The 27,062-nt window shown below is 38.5% G+C and overlaps 1 protein-coding gene across 1 annotated transcript in view; it reads right to left on the bottom strand.

Moving 5' to 3' along the window:
• Window positions 1-27,062, bottom strand: part of Sorcs3 (sortilin related VPS10 domain containing receptor 3) — a 624,861-nt gene that overhangs the window by 4,276 nt on the left and 593,523 nt on the right. Inside the window, 5 exon segments of the mRNA XM_036172085.1 lie at window positions 10,660-10,765; window positions 11,636-11,735; window positions 13,362-13,493; window positions 17,450-17,562; window positions 18,970-19,093. Coding sequence (XP_036027978.1) covers window positions 10,660-10,765; window positions 11,636-11,735; window positions 13,362-13,493; window positions 17,450-17,562; window positions 18,970-19,093 — 575 coding nt within the window.

Genomic DNA, 27,062 nt, shown 5'->3' with positions numbered 1-27,062 from the left:
AATTGAACATTCAGGGGTTGTAGTATCAACTCAGTTGAAAGAAATGCTTGTACAGCATGCATTGAGCTATGGGTTCAATCCCCAGCATCCCACAAACTGGCCAAGGGGTAAATGCCTATAATTACAGCACTTAGGAGATAGATGCATAAGGATCAATTCAAGGTCATCCTCAGCTATATAATGTGTTTGAGGCAGGTCTGGAAATACAGACAAAAAAGAAAATCTAGAGAAAAATATAGATGATAGATAGATAGATAGATAGATAGATAGATAGATAGATAGATAGACTGATTGGCTCTTTGATTTTTAGATAAAAACAGATATAGTCTAATGAATTAAATTACTTCTAATTAGAAAACTACAGTTGCTTATGAATGTTAAGTTCAACTGTAATATTAATGTTCACTAGGAATGGGGGCAGTAAAGCCATTCCTGATCATACAATTTGTCATCTACCCTTCTGGCTTAGCTAAAGACACCTGTGAGTGTTTGTACTCATTAGACCTTACAATGACTGCTCACTTTATTTCAATCCCTGTAAGTAAACATGTTTTCATTTTCAATAGATGACTGGAAGGGACTGACTTTGACATCACAATTTGTAACATTATAAAAAGCTGTCAAATTGCTTTTCATTGCTTAGCACATCCACTTGTAGAATTTTAGAAGATGTCAGTCAAGTATGAGCTCTGTGTTCCCATAAAGAGATCAAGGGATGTTTCTTGATCCATATATCCATACAGCTTTAAATAAGAGGAATAAGATAGAAGAGCACAAGAATCCTAAAAAGCAAGCAATCAAACAAAATCAGGTACAGGTTATATTCATTTGCTCCAGCTATGGAGAAAGCAGACTTTGAATTATAATAAAAGTCCTATTGAGAAAAAAAAAGTCAGGAAGAAATATAAGGGCTCTAACATTTTCTTGAATAACCAGAAAAACACAGTGACAGAAAGCAGGTCTTGTTGAGGATTTTTTAGAAAGTAAAATCACTTCACAAGGATTTTTAATTATATTGTAAGGCGGATGTCTGGAAACAACACTATCTATGAAGCAGATGCAATGTTATGGGTGGGGTGATATTTACTTGAAGGATGTTTGGGGATCTTACTTCCCTCTCCTTTTCTTAACTAACCTTGTTGGGTGATTCTAAGTGCAAAGAACATGGTAGGAACTCAATATGTATTTATTGGATGAATGAACATTTAAATTAGTTTGTGCTGGTAGTTACATCAAGAGAAAATTTTGCTTGTGTATATGGTATAGCAAATAGCCTTGAAATAAAAGTACATCTGTCCCCATTACCTTGTCTGAGACATTCACCAATGTTAGGTAGCCAGGTGTAACTACATATATTTTGATTAAAATCAACATTAAAAGCCAAGTTACCATATCAGAGCAGATTATGATTCATTCTCATTATTATAGAAATGCTATTGGATGGTAATTAACAAGGCAGAGGGGAGTGTGAGATCCAGGATGTTGTCTGACCTTTACTTGTTTGCTAGCTGGCATGCCCTGCACAGCCACCACTGGGATTCTACAAGCCAGGAAGGAAAAAAAGCCAGGGAAATAAAAGAAAATCCATCCAAGTATCAACCAAAGGCCTGGAGCATTGGGAGGAAAACACAGAACAGGAACGTGGGATAGGAAAGTAAAGGTTAACTTTTGGCTTAATGTTGTTTATCCAGTTTGACTGGCACTAATCCACTGTCAGACAAAGAAAGTTCTGGTTGATAATTGAGAACTACAAAGTAGAGTGATTCTAAGATATCATTATCTAAGTGGATTCAGGTATGAAAGTCTACAAAGTTAGAGTTGTATATATAAAGAAGTTGACTGTCTAGGGAGTTTAGTCTCCTTTAAACATCAAGAGAAAAGTTCTAAGTTACAAGATATCTTGCATTAGTTTGAAGATATGTGATGAACAAAATTGCTTCTTGTAGAATATCTATTGGCTCCCATCCTCATCTACCATGGAATGGATTGCTAGAACAAAACAGGATAGATTTTACTCAGTTGATATTCACCCACACCCTCCAGTCTTTACATTTCTTACAATCTAGAAATTCTCACAAACAAATACTTGGATGACTGATATTCTGTTTGTATATAATTTAAGCACATCCATGAAATTGTGTTATCTTTTCTTATCAAGACATTTTCCCTTTAATTATACCCAAAGGGTTTTCCCTCTATTCAATGCAAACAGTAGCAGATGGATTGACCCACCTTGATCCCAAAACACTTGAAGTCCCATTCAGATTTGTAAGTCTACTAGAGAAGTAATACCAGTCTGTCCTTCCAGTGAGCATAAGAAAGCGTTGAGAAATTCTTACCCTCATGGTTAACAAAGAGTTTTATATTGAGCAAAAAAGACATTTTTAAGCAGGCGAAATATCCACTGGAGAAGAGAAAAGTGGGGAGAGAAGAGTAAAACCACCCACCACTCACCCCCTCTACAACCCACAAAGATTATCCCAGAAACACTCCCAGACCAAGACATGCTTTAAAAACTCACATAATTAATAATGTTATTTTCATTTACCCAGCCTCCCCAATAAGTATGACTCTTTATCATAATTTTTGAGAGCCTATTACATTACATGTCAATTTATGGCCCGCTGAAACACACAGCCTCTGATTCTTTGTTATTGATAATACTCAGTATTATCAAATTTTCTTGACTGCTTAGTATATGAAACTTACAGCTGCTAATATGTTTAATTCACACAGCAAAACCATAAGATATTATTGTTTTCCACATAGTACAAATTAAAAAACAAAGGCTTGGAGATATAAATACAGTTGACCAAGAGTATAAATGCCAGAGGTGAAACTGAGTCCATGTTACTTCAGAGTTTATATTCTAAGCCAGTAAACCTCTTGGGAGGTTTACATAATTAATACTAGTGTGTAGTGGGTAGCTGTTTCAGCATTGACCTGGAAGTACTACCCCTATCGATGCTTCCAGTGACTGTCATGCCTATGAGGCAGGGCTGAGAAAGGAGCAATTTAAGACCTGCGATCAAGATGTGCCAGCTCTCTTGGTTCCTGGATTCTGGACTCTGGAGGTAGACCTAGCAGAGTTCTCCAGAGAACACTGCTGGACTGTCCTACACCTTTCCTGGACCCTGTAACCTATCCCTTCACTTGTAAGTTACCCCACAAAATAAACCTCCCTTTTAACTACTTGGAATGGCCTTAATACTTCAACCAATACTAGTGCATAATTGTACACTTCAACTTCATTCTTTTTGTTAATATCCTATTGTGTCACCCTTCCCAGGGCCTTCAAAAAATAATTTCTCAAAACATGCAGGGTTTTCTTTGCCTGAACAGTTTTTGTTTTTTTGTTTTTTTGTTTTTTTTTTTTTGTTTTTTTTTTTAAGAAACAGAAAAAGAGAGACCAGCCCCCATCTTCCATCTGCCCGGAACTCCCATCTGGACCAGAGGTGAGTGCCTGGGGTTATAGTCAGAGAGGCAACTGCGCCTGAGTACCACCACTGGACACAGGCCACCCCAGAAGGACCAGACCAACTTGGCCCCAGTTTCCTGCCAATCAGCAGGCCCTGCAGGAAGGCTTCCCTTTTTGAAGACTGCAGGCAGACACTGCAGTCTCCACACCCAGCCCCCACCCCCATCTGCTGGAGACCCCAGCAACTTCCTGAGAGTCAGAGACCAGCCCCCAGCTTCCATGCTGCGCTGGAACTCCCATCTGGACCAGAGACCAGAGGAACTTCCATCTGGACAAGAGGAGCTCCCATCTGGACAAAATAAGGAGACCACAGAGACTTCCCAAGACTCAGAGTCCAGCCCCCCAGCTCCTATCCGGCCAGCACTCTCATCTAGACCAGTGCTCCCATCTGGCCCAGAGCTTCCATTTGGACCAGAGAAAGGCTCCCTAAATCTTTCAGCTGTCTCTGGACCAAGTACAATGATAAGACCAAGAACGAAACCAAGAGGAGATGGGCAGACATCAAGGCAGAAGTACATACAACAAAATAAAGAGCAATACAGCATCACCAGAACCTATCCCTTCTCCAACAGCTAGACCTGAACATCACAGAATGGAAGAAGAAGAAAACAACTTTATAAGTAACATCATGAAGAGGCTAGAGCCTTATATAGAAAAATCAAAAATAAAGTAGAGGAACAGACAAACAAAAAATGGGAAGAACACTATAAAAGAACTAGAGGAAAGGACAATTAAAGCAGAAGAAGACAATAAATCTTTTAAAGAAAACCATGAAAAAGCAAGGGAGACAATCCACGACCTGAAGAGGGAAATAGAAAAAATGAAGAAGACACTAGCAGGAGGAATGTTGGAAATAGAAAATCAGAGTAAACAAACAGGAACATCAGATGCAAGTATAACCAACAGAATGCAAGAGATGGAAGAGAGGATCTCTGGTGTTGAAGATAAGGTAGAAGAAATAGATTCACCAGTCAAAGAAAACACAAAAACCAACAAAGTCATGACCCAAAATGTCCAAGAAATTTGGGACACCATGAAAAGACCAAACCTATGAATAATAGGGACAGAGGAAGGAGAAGAATACCAACTCAAAGGCACAGAAAGTATATTTAACAATATCATAGAAGAAAACTTTCCCAACTTAAAGAAGGAAATGCCTATGAAGATACAAAAAGCCTATAGAACACCAAACAGACTAGACCCCCCCAAAGAGTCCCCTTGCCACATAATAATTAAACAACTAAATGTACAGAATAAAGAAAGAATATTAAGCGAAGCAAAGGAAAAAGGCCAAGTGACTTGTAAAGGCAAACACATCAAAATAACACCAGATTTCTCGATGGAGACTTTGAAAGCCAGAAGGACCTGGATAGATATAATGCAGACACTAAGAGACCATGGATGCCAGCCTAGACTAATATACCCAGAAAAACTTTCAATCATCATAGATGGAGTGAACAAGACCTTCCATGACAAAACCAGATTTAAACAATACTTATCCACAAACCCAGCCCTACAGAAAGCACTAGAAGGAAAATTCCAACCTAAGGAAGGCAGATACACCCATGAAAACACAGGCAATAGATAACACCACAGCAGTAAACCCCAAAGAAGAGAAGTACACACACACTACCACCAAAAAATAAAAATAACAACATGTATTAACAATCATTGGTCATTAATATCCCTTAATATCAATGGTCTTAATTCACCTATACAAAGACACAGACTAACAGAATGGATACAAAAACAGGACCCATCTTTCTGCTGCATACAAGAAACACACCTCAAATTCAAAGACAGACACCTCCAAAGAATAAAAGGCTGGGAAAAGACTTTCCAATCAAATGGTCTTAAGAAGCAAGCTGGTGTAGCCATCCTAATAGTCAGCAAAATAGACTTCAAACTAAAATCAATCAAAAGAGATGATGAAAGACATTACATACTCATCACAGGAAAGATCCACCAAGATGAAGTCTTAATTCTGAACATTTATGCCCCAAACACAAGGGCACCCACATATGTAAAAGAAACATTACTAAAGCTTAAATCACATATAAAACCCCACAAATTAATAGTGGGAGACTTCAACGCCCCACTTTCACATCTGGACAGATCGGCCAAATTGAAACTTAACAGAGACGTAATGGACTTAACTGATGTTATGGCTCAAATGGACTTAATTGATATCTACAGAACATTCCACCCCAACAAAAAAGAATATACCTTCTTCTCAGCACCCCATGGAACCTTCTCTAAAATCGACTACATACTTGGCCACAAAACAAATCTCAACAGATACAAAACAATTGGAATACCCTCCTGTGTTCTATTGGACCACCATGGTTTAAAGTTAGATTTCAACAACAGAAAAAACTACAGAAATCCTACAATCTCATGGAAACTGAATAATGCTGAACTGAATCACCAATGGGTTAAGGAAGAAATAAAGAAAGAAATTAAAGACTTCCTAGAGATCAATGAAAATGAATAAACCACATACCCAAATTTATGGGATATTATGAAAGCAGTGCTAAGAGGGAAATTCATAGCACTAAATGCCCATGTAAAGAAGCTAGAGAAATCTCATGCTAGTGAATTGACAGCACACCTGAAAGCCCTTGAACAGGAAGAAGCAAAGTCTCCCAGGAGGAACAGACACCAGGAAATTATCAAATTGAGAGCTGAAATCAATAAAATAGAAATAAAGAGAACAATACAAAGGATTAATGAAACAAAGAGTTGGTTCTTTGAGAAGATCAACAAGATAGACAAGCCCTTATCCAAACTAACCAAAAGACAGAGAGAGAGAGAGCATCCAAATTAACAAAATCAGAAATGAAAAGGGGGACATAACAACAGACAATGAGAAAATCCAGAGAATCATCAGGTCATACTTCAAAAACCTCTACTCCACAAAACTGGAAAATCTAAAATAAATGGATAATGTTCTGGATAGGTACCTAAGTTAAATCAAGACCAGAAAAACTGTGTAAATAGTCCAATAACTCCTAAGGAAATAGAATCAGTCATTAAAAGTCTCCCAACCAAAGCAAGCCGTGGACCTGATGGTTTCACTGCAGAATTCTACGAGATATTCAAAGAAGACTTAATACCAATACTCTTTAAATTGTTCCACACAATAGAAGCAGAAAGTATATTACCAAACTCCTTCTATGAGGCTACAATTACCCTGATTCCTAAACCAAACAAAGATGCAACAAAGAAAGAGAACTACAGACCGATCTCCCGCATGAACATTGATGCAAAAATACTCAATAAAATTCCAGCGAACAGACTCTAAGAACACATCAAAACAATTATCCACCATGATCAAGTAGGCTTTATCCCAGGGATGCAAGGGTGGTTCAACATATGAATGTCCGTCAATGTAATACACCATATAAACAAACTCCAACAAAAAAAACCACATGATCATCTCACTAGATGCAGAAAAGGCATTTGACAAAATCCAACACCCCTTCATGATAAAGGTCTTGGAGCGATCAGGAAACAGGGAACATACCTAAACATAATAAAGGCAATCTACAGCAAGCCAACAGCCAACATCAAATTAAATGGAGAGAAACTCAAAGCAATACCACTAAAATCAGGAACAAGGCAAGGCTGTCCCCTCTCCCTCTGCTTATTCAATATAGTACTTGAAGTTCTAGCCAGAGCTATAAGACAACATACAGAGATTAAGGGGATACAAATTGGAAAGGAAGAAGTCAAGCTCTCCCTATTTGCAGATGACATGATAGTATACATGAGTGACCCCAAAAATTCAACCAAGGAACTGATACAGCTAATAAAAACCTTCAGCAACATTGCAGGATACAAGATCAACTCAAAAAAATCAATAGCCCTCCTATGTACAATAGACAACAGGCTGAGAAGGAAATCAGAGATACATTACCCTTTACAAAAGCAACAAATGAAATAAAATACCTTGGGATTACTCTAACTAAGCATGTGAAGGACCTATATGACAAGAACTTTAAGTCCCTGAAAAAAGAAATTGAAGAAGATGTCAGAAAATGGAGAGATCTCCCATGCTCATGGATAGGCAGGATTAACATAGTAAAAATGGCAATCTTACCTAAAGCAATCTACAGATTCAACGCAATTCCCATCAAATTACCAACATAATTCTTCACAGATCTGGAAAGAATAATACTCAACTTCATATGGAAAAACAAAAAACCCAGGATAGCCAAAAGAATCCTGTACAATAAAACATCCTCTGGAGGCATCACTATCCCTGACCTCAAGCACTACTATAGAGCTACTATAATAAAAACAGCTTGGTCCTGGGGTAAAAACCAACATGTGGACCAATGGAATAAAATTGAAGACCCTGACATTAACCCGCACACCTATGAACATATAATTTTTGACAAAGAAGCCAAAAATATACAATGGAAAAAAGAAAGCATCTTCAACAAATGGTGCTGGCATAACTGGATGTCAATGTGAAGAAGGCTGCAAATAGAACCATATCTATCACCGTGCACAAAACTTGAATCCAAGTGGATCAAAGACCTCAACATAAATCCAGCTACTCTGACCCTAATAGAAGAGAAAGTAGGAAGTACTCTTGAATGCATTGGTACTGGAGATCACTTTCTAAATATAACACCAGTAGCACAGACACTGAGAGAAACAATCAATCAATGGGACCTGTTGAAACTGAGAAGCTTTTGTAGAGCAAAGGACACTGTCAACAAGACAAAGCAACAGCCTACAGACTGGGCAAAGGTCTTCACCAACCCCACATCTGACAGAGTGCTGATATCCAGAAAATATAAAGAACTCAAGAAATTAGACATCAAAATGCCCAACAGTCCAATTAAGAAATGGGCTATAGAACTAAACAGAGAATTCTCCACAGAGGAAGTTCAAATGGCTGAAATACATTTAAGGAATTGCTCAACATGCCTAATTATCTGGGAAATGCAAATCAAAATGACTCTTAGATACCACCTTACACTTGTCACAGTGGCTAAGATCAAAAGCTCGGAAGACAGCTTATGCTGGAGAGGACGTGGAGCAAGGGGAATTCTCCTCCACTGCTCGTAGGAATGCAAGCTTGTACAGCCACTTTGGAAATCAATATGGTGCTTCCTTAGAAAATTGGGAATCCATCTCCCCCAAGCCCCATCTGTAGCACTCTTGGGCATATACCCAAGAAATGCTCAATCATACCACAAAGGCATTTGCTCAGCTATGTTCATATCAGCTTTGTTAGTAATAGCCAGAATCTGGAAACAACCTAAATGCCCTTCAACTGAAGAATGGTTAAAGAAAATATCATATCTATACACAATGGAGTACTACTCAGCAGTGAAAAACAATGGCAGGAAAGGTTTGCAGGAAAATGGATGGATCTAGAAACAATCATCCTGAGTGAGGTAACCCAGACTCAGAAGGACAAACATGGTATGTACTCACTCAGAGGAGGATATTAGATGCAAAACAAAAATGACTAGACTGCTACACAACTCTAGGGAGACTACCTAGGAAACGGAACCCTAGGAAAGACCCAGGGATCACCCAATGACAGAGAAATGGATGAGATCTACATGAACAACCTAGACGACAGTGGGAGTAATGAAAGACAAGATTTGAGGGAAAGAAAGCTTAGGGGATCAGGAGATCCCAGCTGGATCAAGAACAGAAAGGGAGAATGAGGAATAACAGACCATGATAAATGAAGACCACATGAGAGCAGGAATAGGCAGAGTGCTGGAGAGGTCCTCAGAAATCCTCAATAATATATCCTCTGTGGTCTGCTGGCAATGGTCGAGAGAAAGCCTGATCTGACCTAGTCTGGTGATCAGATGACTAAATACCCTAACAGTCGTCTTAGAACTCTCATCCAATAACTGATGGAAGTGGATGCAGAGATCCTCAGCCAGGCCCCAAGTGAAGCTCCAGGTGTCCAACTGTCGAGAAAGAGGAGGGTCTGCAAGAGCATGAATTGTTGAATCCAAGATTGCAAAAAGCACAGGGAAAAATAGCCAAACAAATGGAAGCATACGAATTATGATCCAAAGGCTGTGGAGCCTCCAGCTGGATCAGGCCCTCTGGATAAGTGAGACAATTGAATAGCTTGATCTGTTTGGGAAGCACCCAGTCTGTGGGACCAGGACCTGTCCTTAGTGCATGAGCTGGCTGTTTGGAATCTTGGGCTTACACAGGGACACTTTGCTCATTTTGGAAGGAGGGGTCAGGACCTGTCTGTACTGAATCCATCAGTTTAAATGAATCCCCAGGGGTGTCGGGTCCTGGAGGACATGGGAATGGAGGGGAGGGGCTGGGGGGAAGGTGGGGGTGGGGTCGGGAGGGGGGAGGACAGGGGAACCCATGGCTGATGTATAAAATTAAAACACATCATAATAAAGAAAAAAAGAAACAGAAAAAGAATGAAATGGGAGCAATATATAATATACAACATTTTACTCTTAATTTTTTAAAAAATTGAATCATAGTCTCATATAGCCCGGATGGCCTCAAACTTATTGTGTAGCTGAAGATGATCTTGAACTCCTGATCCTCCTGGCTCCATCTTTCAAGTGCTGGGATTACAATCATGTACCATTATATCTGGTTTATATGGCAGTCAGTACAAAACCCAGGACTTTGAGCATTCTAGGTAAATACTTTAAACACTGAACTATATGCTCATCACCTAGTATGCAGGTTAAAAGAGAGATACTGGATAGTGACAATATGAGATAAAGAAACATAAATAAAAATATAGATGAATGTATGTGTGTGTTCATTGAAAATGGAAGTTTTTTTCTATTTGATTACCCTGCATGGCTGTTGTTCTATATGAAAACACTTCTGAAGTATCTGAGAACTTACTTCAGAAATATGGGTGAGATTTGAAAATCCTCCCACACATCTATTAAGGAGAATAAATAGATTTTATAGCTAATCCTTATTTTCTTCTTAATCCATCAAACCTACAAAATGAATATAGGTCTGATTCTCATACACATTAATTCCCTGATTCTCAGTCACTCCTGATTCTTCTCCAGCACTAAAGAGAGCAGCAAGAAAACTGAAGATTACATTGTAGATATGAGTTGAGGACCATTAGTCATAAGAAGAGTCAACTGCAATGAACCTTGCCTGGAGACACAATCTGACTGACAGACGACAGCACTTACCTTTTAAACTTGTAGATCAGAAACATAGCTAACCCAACAAATACCACCGACAAGAGCATAAGCATGGCAGAGCTGCTGTGCCCAGCACTGGAGTCCACCAGTGGAGCTAGGAGGAAAGAAGAGACACTCTCATCATAAGACTGGTTCTGAGGCTGACTGTCTCCACCCTGATCCCCAGTCCTCAGATGCCTGTAGGCTACCTGTTTGCTTCCATAACAAGAAGAGCTGTTCTAAACTTTCACAGAAACTTAATCTCCTTTATTGTGTCTGGGAACATTGGCTGGTTAGGGTATATATGGAGTACATGTGACTAGATGATGGAGTAAAGATTTTGAATTCTCTGTCTCCTTAGTCTTCTTAACAATATGGTGGCACACTGGCAACTTTGGGTTAACCACAAATACTATCTTAAACCCTCTACCAGACTCTACTCATACAATTTTGCCTAGGTGGTGAGCTTTAGAAGCTCTTTCTGAGAAATTCTGACTTCAGAAAGACCCACCCAGCAAACAGACTCTCAGCATCTACACACCAATGTCCAATGAGACATGCAATTTCTATTCCTTTTGTAAGGCACCTAGAGACAGCTAACAGGTCTCTCTTCCCACATGGACTCACGTACTGTAAATGGAATGGGATCTTAAAGTTTCCTGAGCTGGCCTCTAACAAAGACTCAGAGAATAAATGACCTTTGAAAGTCCAAGTACCATCCATATAACCCAACCCCTTCACATATAAAAGTCAAAGTAAAAGAAATAGGACATTTTCTTCAAATATTATGCAACATTCAATGATAAAGCTCTTGTAAGAAAGTCTTCCTGCAGTAGCTCCCAAGGCACCGTTAGCCATTATGACACATATAGGCTTAGGTATTGCATTATCTATAGAAAAGGTTTTAGAGATTATTCCTTCCCTTTTCTGCTCAAAATAATAGCTCATCCATCCTCACATCCCCTTACTCCCAGAAAGCACTCACCTAATGTCAGTTGTGTGACATATACAATGACCTGGACCCCTGGCTTCAGTTCAAACTGTACCAAGTTTTGGTTTAATGCATTAAATAGTGTCTCTACAATCTGTAAAACAAGAGAAAGGGTTCGTGGACAGACATGGCAAGTGACAATGCTCCCTATGAGTCAACTGCCAAAAAAAATTAACCAAGTTCATTCATGAGATGTGGACATCTTTATCAGCTTGGTGCTCACATCCTGCAGAGTTTTGTGAAACCCAGAAGTGGAAAGACAGAAAGAGGTATGTCAAAAAAGAAAGAGCAGCTTTCCAGAGCTCCCCATGAATGAGAGCTCTAACAGACATAGTATCTCATTCAACCTCTAGCTTACTGCTCTTTTATCCCTGCCTTTATAACCAGAGGCCTGTTGTGGGTTCAATGAAAGAATGTCAACTCATCATTAGTTCTTTAATCTGATCAGGTAACACACTGGGTATTATAGAAGCACCTGCAAGGATTAAAGCACATGCAGTCTCATCCAAATCCTCTGCATATTCTGTTCCACAGACAATGGGAAGCAAACATCAAAGAAGAGGCTGCCTCCTTTTATGGGATAATTTTTCCTCTTTACTTTTTCTACAGCAAGTCTCCGAACACATAACATTGATTTAATCACTCTCTAATTCCCACATGAAAGCTGAGGCTCACTTAGGCTGTTGTCCCCAAGTCTTATCTGTCTGTACACACCTCAATATCACAGCTGCTATCCATCACTGTAATTACTTGTTTATCTAAATGGATGGATAGTGTAGCTTCCAAATATAGTTCATGCTTGCTACTTGCTATTTCAGAATAATGAAGGCTTAGAAAAGTGATATGCACACCAAGAAGATGGATTTATTTTCAAATGACTTCAACATGCACCCCTGTGATGCCAAGGATTCCTTCAGTCCAGAGAAAAGGACAACAGCCATTCTTCTGTCTAAGCACTGTGGATGGGTGTCATCCAGGCCAGGTAAGAACTGGAAAGGTGCATAAGGAGTCTGTGCAATGGTTACTCCACATGGGAGCAAATGTGTTTAAATCATACAGCCTTTCAGCAGCTTTGTGCCTTCTTACTTCCGCTTCTCCTGACTTAGAGCATCACGAGGCAATTGGAGAGGGTGGCACAGCATGCAGCCAGCAGTTTCCCAGTGGAAGGAGAAGTGATGGGGAAAACCTGCAGACTAGTGCCCATTTGCTTCCAGATCTGTGTGCCAATCACATGAACCATGTGTTCAACAATGACTGTCGATCATAACCCACTTTGGAAATACTGCTCCTTTCACCAAAGCAAAATGAGGCAATCCATCTCTCTCCAATGAAAAGTGTCTATAAGCAATTGGTTTCTTCACCAGAAATATTAAAGTGACCAGCATCTCTAGGACCCAGGCAGTTTAAAGATAAGACCTCATTCCCATAAACAGATAGGACAACACTGCACACTCTGTCTGTCCCTGCCTCTGTCTCTGTATTTTATCTGTCTCTTCACTCTTCCTCTCTCCTTCTAGTAGAAGCCAATGTGGGGTGGGGGACATGCACAAGGTCCTTGTTGATTCTACATGGGGCTGGTAATTATTCAAAGTCCTAGATGTTGGGGCAAGAGCCCCTGGCTGATGGGTAAGCTGCTCTCGTTCTTTGAGGAGAGACAAATTTATATTAACTCAGAGTCTGGTGTGGTGACAGGTGTTCCAGTGCAGACTCTTTCACTTACTTGTTCTAGATCCTCTTCATTACCTTTCCTCCTCTCTGTCAAGTTCTTAGGTGGAAGGATGAAAAGCTCTGCTGAAGTAGGGAGACCTGGGAATACAGCCACAAGAATCTGGTCTTCTGGAACACTGGTCACCTGCAAAATGTTTAGAGCAAAGAATTAGGGTTCAAGTGCCAGTCTTCCATAGGTCAGTAGCCAGGAGCAGAGTATTCATGGCATAAGGCCTGTATGAGGTATAAAAACGTAGTATTTCAGACCCAGGTAGTCGTACACACTCAGACTGCTCTTCTGTCTCCCCTTCAAGCTGACAGGGAACAAACCACTGCCTTCTCTGCTCTCATTCTCACTTTTACTGAAACTCAGAGAGTATTCCGAATGATTTCTGCAATGGTATTTGCTGGGTGCATTTACAAAAATTCTTCTTGTATTGTCTACTTTTTGTTTGTTTGTTTTCATTGAGAGACCTAGCTCAGTGGCTTAAATGAGGAACAAAACATGGGGAAGTGGTCAATTCAAAATAACAACAGAAGAGCCCTTGTTTCTCCAGTTAAAGTAGGGATGTTTTATGGTAAATAGTATTATTGGCATGGGTCAGTGGAAGGAGAGCCACCCACGAGGGCTGGCAACATGAAAAAGAATTGACACTCATAATTAGTTTGCTTTCTGAAAGAATCTATAAAATATTCATATTCTTCAGCCCACAGCTGTAACATGTTTAGTCCTAAAGAAATGATTCGAAATGTCTGAAAAACCATACACAGGAAGAAACATAATATTAACTAGAATAAGAAATAAATGGAAAGCTTAAACATTCAAAAATTAAGAAAATACTGGTATAATCACATGGAAGAATATTATTCTAGGTTGAAGGTGATGCTGAGCATTATGGATGCTTAGGATGGTTGAATACTCATCTTATTTCCATACAATTCTTTGATTAAAAGTTTATAAAATAGAAATTTTTAATAATAAGATTAAGATGCTAAATGTTAAGATGGGATTGTGAGTGAACTTTTCTATTGTGTGATTTTATTGAATTCTGTGACTAAAAACTTCAAAGAGGCAAATTTTTGACTGAAAAAAATGAGTGAGAGTGAACTGAATTTTCCTGTAGATTATTATTTCCTGTGTGTATTGATGATCTTTGATTCAGAAAGTGCTTATTCTCTCAATATGAAAATGACAGAGGATATGTGGTTCAGCTGAAATACCACCTCACTCAAAGGACTCTCATGTGACCATCTACCTACAGTGATCTCCTCCAGGCCATTCAAATCACTATAGCCAGCACAGGTCAGGGATACTGATCATGTCCACCATTGCCTACAGTTGTATCTGCCAGTTGCAGTGTTTTTCTGACAGGTTCTAACTGTGTGCTTGCCCAGGCATTCCTGGAAAACTTTGAGGATACTTCACTGTTACAAAGTTTCTTGGCATGATAGAAAGTCAATGAACCAATGAATGCTTGCTGAATTGAATAGAGGCAGAAGGGTAGATTGTTTCCTATTTTCTCAGCTCTGATTCCTATGTAGAACTAGGCTTAATGATTAGAGCTAACTCTCAGGGTTGCTATTAGCAAGAGAGATCCAGGAAGAAAGGCAGAAACAGCAATCAAGACTAAAAAAAATCTACCAACCACAAAGGCACTGTCTCAAAGTCCCAAGGTGGTTTGCCAGATGTATCAGTATCTTGTCTGGAAGCATGACCATCAAATATCTGGAAGTTGCAGAATTCTAGTTCACAGAACAGGAAGACCTTCACCTCATCAACCAGAGGCAGCAAGTATCAGAGCCCAAGAAAGAGTGAAAAGTGCTGAAGATAACCCAACAGAGCAAAAAGGTAACCCTGTCAGTGCCTTGGCTGGTGTGGTTCTCCTTGATTGATCTCAGGAAGGGTTAGTCAGGGGTCATACAGTGACCTTGAAGCTGTGCATCTACATATACTTAATCCTGTCTAAAGGGATGGACATTTGAGTAAGTAACTGACTTCTTGAAGATTCAGGCACCAATGGACATGCAGTCTCCAAATGGTTTCTTCAAAATATTTTAAGTGTTTAATAACTACAAGTATGTAAAACACAGCCACATCCTGGATGACACAGTAAGGATGTACACTATGGTCTGAGCACTTGTGCCCCACTACAGTTTATGTTTGAAGCCTCATTACAAGCCTAATGGTCCTGGAAGGAAGGTCTTGGGAAAGGTGATTAGGCCATGAGGGTAGGGCACTCATGAATGAGATCAGTACTCTTATTAAACTAGTCGTGGATAACCACTTTGCCCTCTTGCCACCATGTGAACACAAAACGAGAAAATGCCATTTATGGATCATGCTCTTATCAATGCCTTAGTCTTCAACTTTCTAGCACATAGAATTTCAAGAGATAAATTTTTGTCATTTAAAAGTCACTCATTCTACAGTCACCCAGACAGAATAAAGAAGCCATCTTATTCTTATCTCCTTCCATGAATAATTCCTTTATAGAGAGTCTCAAGTTCCCTTGAAATTCTGTAGGAATTCCTCTCTGTCCTCCCCACCTGCTTTTTCTACTTCCTTTCTGTCAGCTCCTTTCCATATCTTTTCCTGTGATTTCCCCTCTGCTTTGAAGCATATTAGCAATGTTGATTCCCTGATCCCACTTTCCTCTCAAACAATACTCATTATCTCCATGGCATTGGCTCTGACATTGCTTCTCCATCCAGAACTTTTGGATGACCTTCAGATCCACATTATCAACTAGGCATGTCTATGCAGTCATTTTTCATGTCTTCTAAACTCACATCAAAAGACCAAAACCCATTACTGTTTCCCAAGTAAATTTTCCCCTACATAGTCCTCAAGTAGTTAATGGCAAGGATACCTTCTATCTATTGTCTGGATTACAAAGCTTCTCCTTCCCTCTCACCAATAAGTTCCTAGTATTTTTATCGTTCATTGCCTTAATGAGTCCTTGGCTCCTTTCTCTTTATTATTTGATTGTTCCTGGTCTATACAACCTCTATATTTGCTTGAAATCATCCCCACACTCTGCACTTCCTACCCAAACAGCCTTTCTTTTGCATTGCCACCATAATGGGTGCCTGGCATATATATATTTGACAGAATTTTCTTAATTAAAGAAAACACCACACTCTTCACAGTCTCTGATGCCTACAAATTAGCTCTTTTGGTTCTTCACACTATGACTTAATCACTCTAGGCTATTGTTGCCCACTTTGTTCTCCTCTCAGGTAGAGGTTGACTACACCAAACTCTTTGTCATTTCTGCAAAATACTGAGCAATTTTGGCAGGCATTGGCTTTGCTTGTACTGTTCATTATGTATGAAAGGCACAATCTCTTCCCTGTTAACTGACACATATCCTCTAAAATACAGCTCAAATATCCCCTCTAGAACCATTACAAAGTTCTGGAAGTATCTATTGAATTGCATGTCTGGGACGACCTTGCAATCTCCAGGATAGGGGAGTCACACATTTCTCCATGCTTTCTGGAGATGCTGGCTATGCCTCTATACCACAGAACTATCCCATTGCACATAGACTTACTTCTCTACTTAAATTGACTCCTTTACTCATCATTACATTCTACTATGTATCTTTGAGACCTGTTAACACAACTCTTATTTTCACTGAAGCAAATATGACTGTGTCTTAAACCTATAGCTGTATTTCCCTGGTGGGGTGCTCTGTTTCTTTGCTGTGTGGCCAATGGTAGCCCAGTGAACTTAAATATCTATTTAAGAAGGACCTAATAATAGGAAAATGGTATATAAATACATAAAATTAGTGGAGATTCATCAAATGGTTATCCATTTTCCATTGCAGATGTCAAGACCCTGTCTCAGAAATACTTGGATCCAACACTGAACTAATTTCCATCTTCAAACACTAGACTAGCTCTTATTTCATCCCCAGCTTTCCTCTCTCACATCTCATCTTTTTTCTCCTCCTTACCCAGTTCTGAATTTTCTTTATTTCTTTCTCTATATGGAGAAATAATCCTTATCTGTCTGTAGAATAGAATTTCAATTCTTGTCCTGCCATCTATTTTTTTCTTTGCCCTGAAGAATCAAAAATATAGCCAACTTACCTTAACCAGAGCTCGCTTTATAACATTGCCAATGTCTTGCCTCCACTCAGGAATATCAGGATTGTGGTAATCAAGATTTGGAGAGAATGATAAGAGCTGTGACTGGAAGTATTCTGCAAGAAGACAGAATTTGCAGGTGAAGCTGGTAGAGTGAGATGAGAGGGTTTGACAGGCAAAGGGCCCATCACTAAGTACATTAAGAACAAGTTCTCTTTCACAAGGACTCAGCTGCCTTTCCTTATTTTCAGTTGCTCTTTTTTTTAAATCAAAGCATAACAATCAGGGATGACTAGAATGGAAGCTTTTCACTTAGCTGTCCTTTAGTTCCATTATGATTATTCTATAAAAAGCCTCACAAGTGAGGAAGTAGGCTAAACTTTGTCTCTAGTAGTGTACGGTAATGCTTGATTTCTTCACCTGGTTGGTGAGTACACATGTTTATCCACTTAATGCTAATTCATGAAAATCAGTATTTCTGCTACGCACCATTTTTCAGTGTAATGTTTATACTCCTATAAAATATTTACTTCAGATACTAATAAGGGCCTCTGTTGGCCAGTGGGCATATAACTCACTGAGGAAAGGCTGGAGAAATATGCCTTGGTCAGAGGCTCACATGCATTTGTATAACTTTCTAGACAACTACAATGATAGTGGCTGTCTGGGAACTTATGAGAGTTCTGGAGGGACAGAAGCATAGGATCATTAATTTCACTTAAAATAAATGTAGTAATTAAGAACTATGTTCCATGGTTTAGAACATAGCAGCAGCCCTGAGTGCCATCTTCTCTGCCTTCATCTAAGCTTATATTCACTTTTATTGCTGTACTTTTATAGTGCATGGCATTAAGCTTCATGAGGACACTTTCATAGATGTGCATATCCCTCTTTAGGACCCCATTCGGACTCCTCCTTTTACTCTATTTTATTCTCCTTGGGAGTTTTGCTTCAACTCTCATGACATATATAATGTATATGTAGCTGTATAAGCTAATGATTTTAGACTCATAAAGCCTTCACTGATGATGATGATGATGATGATGATGATGAAATTTCAACAATCAGAAAAGGAAAACCACATTTACTCTGTATAGGTCATCTCATTATCCAAGATATCAGTTCTACAGGATGGGGAGCAATAGTCCTTCAGTTTGTAGATCACTTGTCCAATTTGACACAGTACGGGCTGCACACACATTGTAGACACCTTAACAGATCATTAGATCTAGCTCCTTTCTACTTTACCTCTCCTTCAACTATAATAAATGTCTATGTCTAATAAGTATTCCAAACATATTGTTATCTAGATGTACCACAAGATGCCTATCTCCACAAGGAACAACAGATGCTTACCTGTGATCTGCTTATTTTTTTTTAATTTCACTCTTCCATCCAAAGAAGTCTATATTGGTGGACTTCAATGATCTCCCTACAAGCTGGCAAATTCTAAAGCAGTTTATATTTGGCACTAGTATAGGAAGAGGGAACTGCCTGAGTAGAAGACCATGTTCAGAGCTTACCATGTACTGCAATCTCCTTCATGTCTTGGATGAGAGCATTCCCAGCAGCTACCTGCACAGTGATGGTGTTGGTTCCTTCCGCAAGGAATGTGAAAGAGATGCTGCTGTCCAAGGTGATGAGAGGCTGCAAGAAACAGAACAGCAATACCCCTTCAGACTTCTATGGGGTACCAGATTTCCTTTCCTTCTTGTAAATCTCAGAATGGCATGCATATTCATAGAATGACAGCTCTCAGGGGTTTTTTTACTTTAAAAAAAAAAAGAATAAGGAAAAAAAACAACAATTTGGTTTCCCAAAACTGGGGTTATATCTCCAGGAACTAGGAAGGGTGTTAATCAATTTAAGACTCATAAAATTGAAACCTGAACACTAAACGACACTCTTGAGTTGTCACAGCACCTTGTTCTTTCCCCTGAGTGAAATCAAAATCAGTTTTTAAGGCCTGTATCTGATGGCTTTTGGAACAAGGAATCACTTCCTGTCGTTATCCAGTGTCCCTTGCGTTCTGCACCATACTTCACTGGGCTGCAGGGACTTTTCAAAGAAATAACCTGTTACTTACTGCAGTATCACTTTAAGCACAGTGTCATTCTTATAACAAAAACACACCAAAAAATTCAATGGCCTTACAGTTGATTTTTTGTTGTTGTTAAATTATATCTGTTTTCCCTTGCAAAGCATTTTTCCCACTTTTTATTAGTTTGGGAATATACAAACATGAATATATAATAGGTTGTGATTTAGTTTTTTCTTTGCTTCCTCCTGACTTAGAAAAAGATAAAGACTTATCAAGGACAAAAAGAGAGATAGAATATAAGCAGGTTCTTGTAGAAGAGAAGGCAGCTGTTGAAATAGAAGGGTCAGTGGTTTTCTTAACATCCATGTCTCCTCATGATCCCTGTGCTGTGGAAGGTGAGGGATAATAGCTGGAGGCTGAGCTAAGGCAAATAACGAAGACATGCCTAAAGTACAAATGAGCTGACTGCCTCTCATCTCCACACATAGGGACAACAAGATACAGAATGATAATGTTACTTGTTGAAATATGCACAGATCTGCTCTCTAGGGGGGTAAGTATATGCCAACCCTCACAGTGTACTCATAATTGGCTGGATATGTGCACACAGAGAAATGCAAAGTCTCGAGGATGCAGTTTTTAGACAGTGCTCTTTCTGTAAGACTGAAATCCTTTTATGTTCACCATATTTGACAGGGCTTCTGAAGAACTAATTTGATTTCTTCTATTTCAAATTCTATAGCACTCCTTTATGTTCAGGCTGGTGGTAGTTGGACAGAATCAGAGATCCTACTCTAAGCTTCTGATATATTTTTTTCTCTCTTTATTGAATAAAAAAGGTAGGGAATATATAAAGAAATACCATTTTCTGTCAATGAAAGACAGCTCCCAAGCTGTAGGCATTATTTATCATACACATGGCTTTATAATGCCACACATGTGCCTTTGGAGTTGAACAAGGGATAAGGTAGAAATGAATCTGTCATACACACCATGATATCATGTATGTTCAGAGTTCTGTTCTTTAATATTTTGCTTATTTTTATTCTATTTGTATATATATTTTGCCTGCATGTACTCTGTGTAAGACATGTGTGTAATACCTGCAGAGGCAAAAAGAGGGTATCAAATCCCTGAGAACTGGAGTTACAAATCACTGAATGCTACCATGTGAGTGCTGAGAACTAAACGCCAATCTTCTGAAAGAGCAGCAAATAATCTTAACTACGGCACCATTCTTTTCCAGCCCTTGGGTCCTGTTTTGAGAAGCATGCTGAAGTCAACTAGAGCTCTGTGTAGCACTGTCATTCATGCTGTGGAAAGACGGAAGACTGTGACCATGAAATGAGAGACTATGTGCACCATACTGCTGCCATGTCTTGAATGACATGAAGAGTGACTTGAAACTCTGACTGCATCATTATTTGAATGAATGACCCTAGGCAATTCTGTGTCTTTTCTGGGCCTCCTCTTTAATCTGTGTAGAGAAAAGGTTAAGACTATGGCTCTTGGCATCTCAGAGTAGCCAACTGCACAGTGTTTATGAACTTCTAGAGGAATCTTCTCTTTTGTGGTCTACGAAACAATGGCATATGTTTATTATTTGGTACAGAAACAACTATACTTATTTTCTACAGTTATTATGTGACAGCTAAAAATAAAATATAGAATTTGTGGCTAAAACATGCAAGTTTGTAGTTAGATTATCTCTGAGAAGTCACTCAGAGATTAACCTAAGAGATTGACAAATGGCTATAGTTAACAGTTTTACATACTGTTCATTGTATTAAGTCTTAGGAGTCATTGGCCTTCCCAGCTCTTTGGAAACAAAATGAGATATCAAAATGTAACAGTATAATTGTTAAAAGTTGTTTTTAGATAATAATGCCAAACAGCATTGAAAATACAAAGCAAACTGGAACTCTCGTGTTATTTTAGTAGAAATATAAAAGCATAGCAACCATTTTGGGGAAACTTTAGTTTGTTAGAAATTTTGAGAACTTTTTCCAAAGTGATTTGCCATTTCATATTTTATAATCTGCAACTTTGGCCTCCAGAATTTAGTTATAAGAAAATATATGTGTACACTTAAAGACATTCATAGCAGCTTGTCACGACAGTTTAAAACGCAGAGAGTCTAGAAATTCACCAATGAGCAAATAAAAATTAGCCACAGGATATTCATACAACAGATAAAAAGGAATATTAATGCATGCATATACAGAGGTACCCATAAAAGTATAGATGTGTGACTGTCAAAACCATGAGAGGTAAAAGTAACCAATTTGTATTATGTGATTACATTTCTATGATATTCTGTAGCAGGCAAATCTAAGCTATGATGAGGAGGACTCTGGGATGGGGATTGGCTGAAAACATAAAGGAAACTTGGAGAAAGATAACCCTAAGCCATCATCACAGGTAGGCTACCCTAGTGAATGCATTTTCAAACTGTAAATAAACACTGCAGATTCATACATTTCATTGTTGATACATTTTATATTCCCCAAGGAGGAAAACTTTCAAGAAACTGTGAACCACAGTCAATGAATTGCAAGCTTAATGGTTTAGAAAAAAGCAAATAATTTTGAATTTACATTAAAATAATTTTTTAAAAATCAAGATTAATGGATGATGTATAAACAGTAATACAGAGATAGACTTGTGACATTTCCATAATAAACAGTAGATACAAGTTTAGGAAGGAATTACATCCAGTTCCTTGTAAAATTCTGACCATTTTATTGTATATCTGAAAATTTTTTACACAAAATACTAGGTGAAAGCTTTTTAAAAGGGATAATAAAAATATGTTTATTTTTCTCTACTCTGAACTATTCCCTCAGGTGGTAAATATCTTAAATTGTCCTTCTGTCCAATTTCCCTCAGCAGTCTTTCCATTGTTCACTACCAAGGCTCCTCCCCTCTGTTCCTAGTTTCTTCTTCAGGAAACCTTCACCATTCCCTTGTCATCTTTGTCATTTCTAAGTGGGACCTGTGGCCCTCTGCCTTCTCCAGAAGATTCTTCTTATCCCAAGAATTAGCTGGTTATGGGATTTTGATCAACAGCATCTCCTCTGAGAGAACCTCATTCCCTCCCTTCCTAGCAAATTTTATCTTGTCTTCCTCTGGTTGCTTCCCAATGTCCCAGAGCCAAGGGAGGGCTTAGGGCTGAAGGACAAAGGGAAAACATCATCAGAGCAGCCAGTCAGGGCACATAGCCACAGCAAACAAACGCTGATGGATGGGGATGCTTGGTCTCTGAGTGGCCGGCCACAGACAGGCATCAATGCTAGGTAAATACAGAAGCTAATTCTGTTTTCCAAGTTGCTTTTGTTTTTCATCAGCAGTTATGTCAACATGGCTGATTTCACCTTCCCCCACAAAGCTGGAACAGTCAACAGGATCCTTAAGTTCTTCATTGGCCGCTGATATAGAATGCCCAATGCTAAATTAAATAAAGTATTTTAAGGTTCATTTACTCAAATCTATTAGGCATGCAGACACATTTATTAAGCCAGACCTCTGTTAATCCCAGCAAATTGGCCATTCAGAGACCCACAAAGCCAGCAGGCAGGCGATTGACTTTTCTGCCTCTGCTTTGTCCTAGCTGCAGGGCCAGCTCGCAGTGGGGCCCTTAGAATAATACCTCATGCCCTGCCAAAGGCTTCAGGTTACATTCCTCACAGTGAAGAGTCCTTCACATGTGACAGGTCACAAATTATCCAACCAAGCCTGGCAAGAAATAATAAAGCTCTGAGAAACTATTTAGTTATAAGATTTCCACTTGACTAATGGACTAGTGAACTGTAGGGAAATCTCTGGATACAGGCTACACCACACCAGCAGTCTACACAGTGAGTCTCGAGAATGTCGCACATCATAAAAATCTCCACAGTTTAAAATGTGCACCTTGATCAAATCTTCCACTGCCAAATTGAACAAACAATGAAATCATTACACTTGCCTCACTTAAAACCTTCAGTAGATTATACAGCAGTGTATGAAAAGTGCTTATCATATGAAATAAAAAGGCAGAATATATAATTGTGGGCATATAATTCTGAGAACTATGTAAAAATAACTTAAATACACCAAAAGCAAGAAAGAAATCAATCACAATAGTATCTATAGTTATGTTATAACTATAGATTAATGTGAAAACTCAGTTGAAAATGATTTAACATGTACCTTAAATATGGATTTTTATAACAAAATAAAAAACTATATTTTAAGAAATCTGATCCTTCCACTTTTAAAAATGTTTCTTCCAAGGTCTACCCAAAATGAATTCTCCGATTTGGCTGACTCAAATCACACAGGACACAGCCACTTGCAAGGATTAGTTTTTACACCTTGATCTTTTCTTTTCTCTGCCTCCAATATGCCACTCCTTCAAAGCCAGCTTAGGACCATTTCCATAAGTGACATTCTCTGTGGCTCACAAGGCTTGCATCCATCACTACCTAGGATACCCATCTTGGCTTGTATGTGTACGCTCCAACTGCCTTCCCTTCCTATTCATTTTCCTGGATGTTAAATTCATATTATCAAATAGAATATATTTCTTGAAGGTGACAAATGGAATTTACCCTGCTTTGTATTCCTCACATCTAGTAGGGGGGAAAAAGCTTCTGAAAATGATCTATGAAGGGCCTGATACAATTTCATGTCCCCTGCTGATAGTATTGTAGGCATGTAAGCCAACAGCTGAGTCTCAGGAATGCTTATTATTTTCTATTTATCTGTACATCACATATCCACACCAATTATTTTATGTGCTTTCATCTTGTCTTTCCAGATGGAACACAATTTCTTTGAAGGTAGGGATAATGTTGTACATGCCATTTGCCCCTGATATTAATAGCATCAAAATAAGGACTGGCTGCAAAGTCACAGGGTCAGTTTTTTTTGTATCAATATTTTTATTTACTATAACTACCTGAGTGAACTTTCCTACTTCATGAAGTTGGTACACACACACCTTAAACTAACTTCCAAGGTTATCAGCCTAAGTGTCTCCTATACAATGGGGTTTCTGATGATTAAATCAATAAAGCTATTCTGATGATTAAAAAATAATTAATATTCAGAAAATAAAGCAAATGCTAGGAATAAATAAAATTAGAATTAGTTCATTTTAAAGAGCAGTTTGCTAGTCAGAGGGAGTCAAACAGCTCTAAAGTTGACCACTCACCAAAACACTCAAAAACACTCATTCCTTTTTCAGTCAAATGTGGTGATCATTGGCTAAATCAGGGTGGAATGTGGCCCCTTTCTCCATTAATGTGTTCCTAGCATGTTGACATCATAAAATGTGTCTCTTTCAAATGTAGGAAGTAATTGTTTTTTTAGACAGTTATATGACCTGTAGAACCCTATCAGATTTTATCCCTAGATGTAAATGTCATCGGTATATAACAATGTCTGATGTTCCCAAATGCTTAGCCATGTTCTAAGTGATTCATGAGTATTCTTAAAGTTCATGGCAAAAATCAAATGTAGCTATTATCACTAGTACTAGGACTTGACAGTTAATAAAACTGAAACTCAATGAAAGTAAATGTTTTGACCAAGGGACTAGAACAAAGAAAAATCTGCCTGGATTTCAACCCAAGTTTGTCATTTTCTGAAATTATTTTATACTTTCGCCTTTCAGGTATTGTTAGCTTTGTTCTTTGGGAAAAAAAATCATCTGGTAATAACCTTTGTGACTTGGGTGCTTGGATATTGTACTCCATTCTTGAGCTTGTGGATGGGAATTTCTTAACCAAGGGAATACCCCTAGTGATCAATTAAAACTATATTGTCAATATGCACTTAAAAATCTTAGCCGGGCAGTGGTGGTGCACACCTTTAATTCCAGCACTTGGGAGGCAGAGCCGGTCAGAGCTTTGTGAGTTTGAGGCCAGCCTGGTCTACAGAGTAAAGCTACACAGATAAACCCTGTCTTGAAAAACAAAAACAAAAACAAAAAACAACAATAAAGAAAAAAACCTCATATCATGTCATAACATCTGTATGTGTGAGAGAGATTTTCAGTGCATAATCCATGGTGTTCCCTAAATTGAAACAAAAAGACTCAATAACTCAAGATAACATGTAATTATCAGGGAAATCAAAACCAGAATTTTCAATCATTTTTTCCATTCATTAGTTACTTTAAATCAAATACATAGAGACTATTATTAGGCACTTAATATTTTAGAATCAGCACTCTAGAGAAAATAGTTATTGCAAAGACATTTTGCATTTGCATCTCTAGTTTCTCACTGGCTGCCAAGTAAATCTCTATGTTGAGACCCATCCAAGATTTTACCTCATTATATACAGTGGTTTCTCAGTAAAGATGATAAAGCAAATGTACATTAACAGAAAATAATTCCCCAAATAGAAGCCAAACTCTCACATTCTCAAGGGAAAAATAAACTTTCCCCCAGTGATTTTCTCATTCCTCTTTTATTTTTATATCTCATGATTTTTAAAGAAAAATGACTGCTCAGTAACGCTAAGGGGATAAACATTCCCAGTAATGCAGCATTCTTGTGCTGAGCGATGGCACGTGCTGCACAGATTTAGGGGTCCTGAGTCTGAGATCTGAGATCCCAAGTTGAAACACTAATCGAGTGCTTCAACTTGGGATGCTGGTTGGACACTGCGAGAGACTTTCTATTGTACCAAGTTTAGACCTGACTACCTATTGCACTTCTAAAAAAAAAAAAAAAAAGAAGAAGAAGAAGAAGAAGAAAAAAAAAAAATCCACAAATGCAAAAGCATTAGTCACCCATATATACAAAGTTAAATTAAAGCTGCTAGGCAGAAATAGTACAAACTGAAAGTCTCCTGGGTCCATGAATCTTTTTCTATCTTTTCACCATCATTTCTAATAGATCTAATTCAGTGATATATTACAATGCATACAGTTGGTGACCATATAATATGTGGTATTTAAATACGTATTATCTTACATTTTTTAACAATAGGCAAGATGAGAGAGTGAATGAATGACATCTTCAGACAAACAACTTGACCAAATTCAAATATCCATGATAGCCTAAGACAGCAATTCTGGCAACATACCACACAGTCCCAGGTCCATGTACTCTCTACTGTATTGTGCTGCTATCTTATACAAGGTTAGGAGTGAGGCACATCCCAGCCTTATCTCTCAGGAGTGAGGATAAAGGTAGAATTTACATCATCATTCCTAACTAATAACTGAATAGTTACTTGTTTTACATCTTGATATTCAACTCTTCCAAATTTGGTACATTGCTTGTATTATTTTTTTAATTGCTGTCTTGTCTTTGCCAAGATAAGCAACACCAAGGACATAATAGATTTTCAAGGTAAACAAGAGTAAGATGGTTAAAACTGCAGGGAGGATCCAGGGAGCCATAAGGAGCCTTCATGGATTTGTAAATTTTACAGACAGGAGCTGGCCAAGGTCTCCCATAAATACTGGAGAAATGTGTCTTTGTGCTTCTTTCAGCAAGAGGGGATAAGGGATAATTTTTAGTACATCAGTATACTGTAGCTTTAAAAAAAAAAATCTGTCCCTAGAATAAACTAGTA

This window comes from Onychomys torridus, chromosome 1 (assembly GCF_903995425.1).
Source record: "Onychomys torridus chromosome 1, mOncTor1.1, whole genome shotgun sequence".
In the NCBI taxonomy this organism is placed as follows: Eukaryota; Metazoa; Chordata; class Mammalia; order Rodentia; family Cricetidae; genus Onychomys; species Onychomys torridus.
The sequence above is the reverse complement of the archived record's forward strand: the minus strand, read 5'-3'. Positions and strand labels throughout refer to the sequence as shown.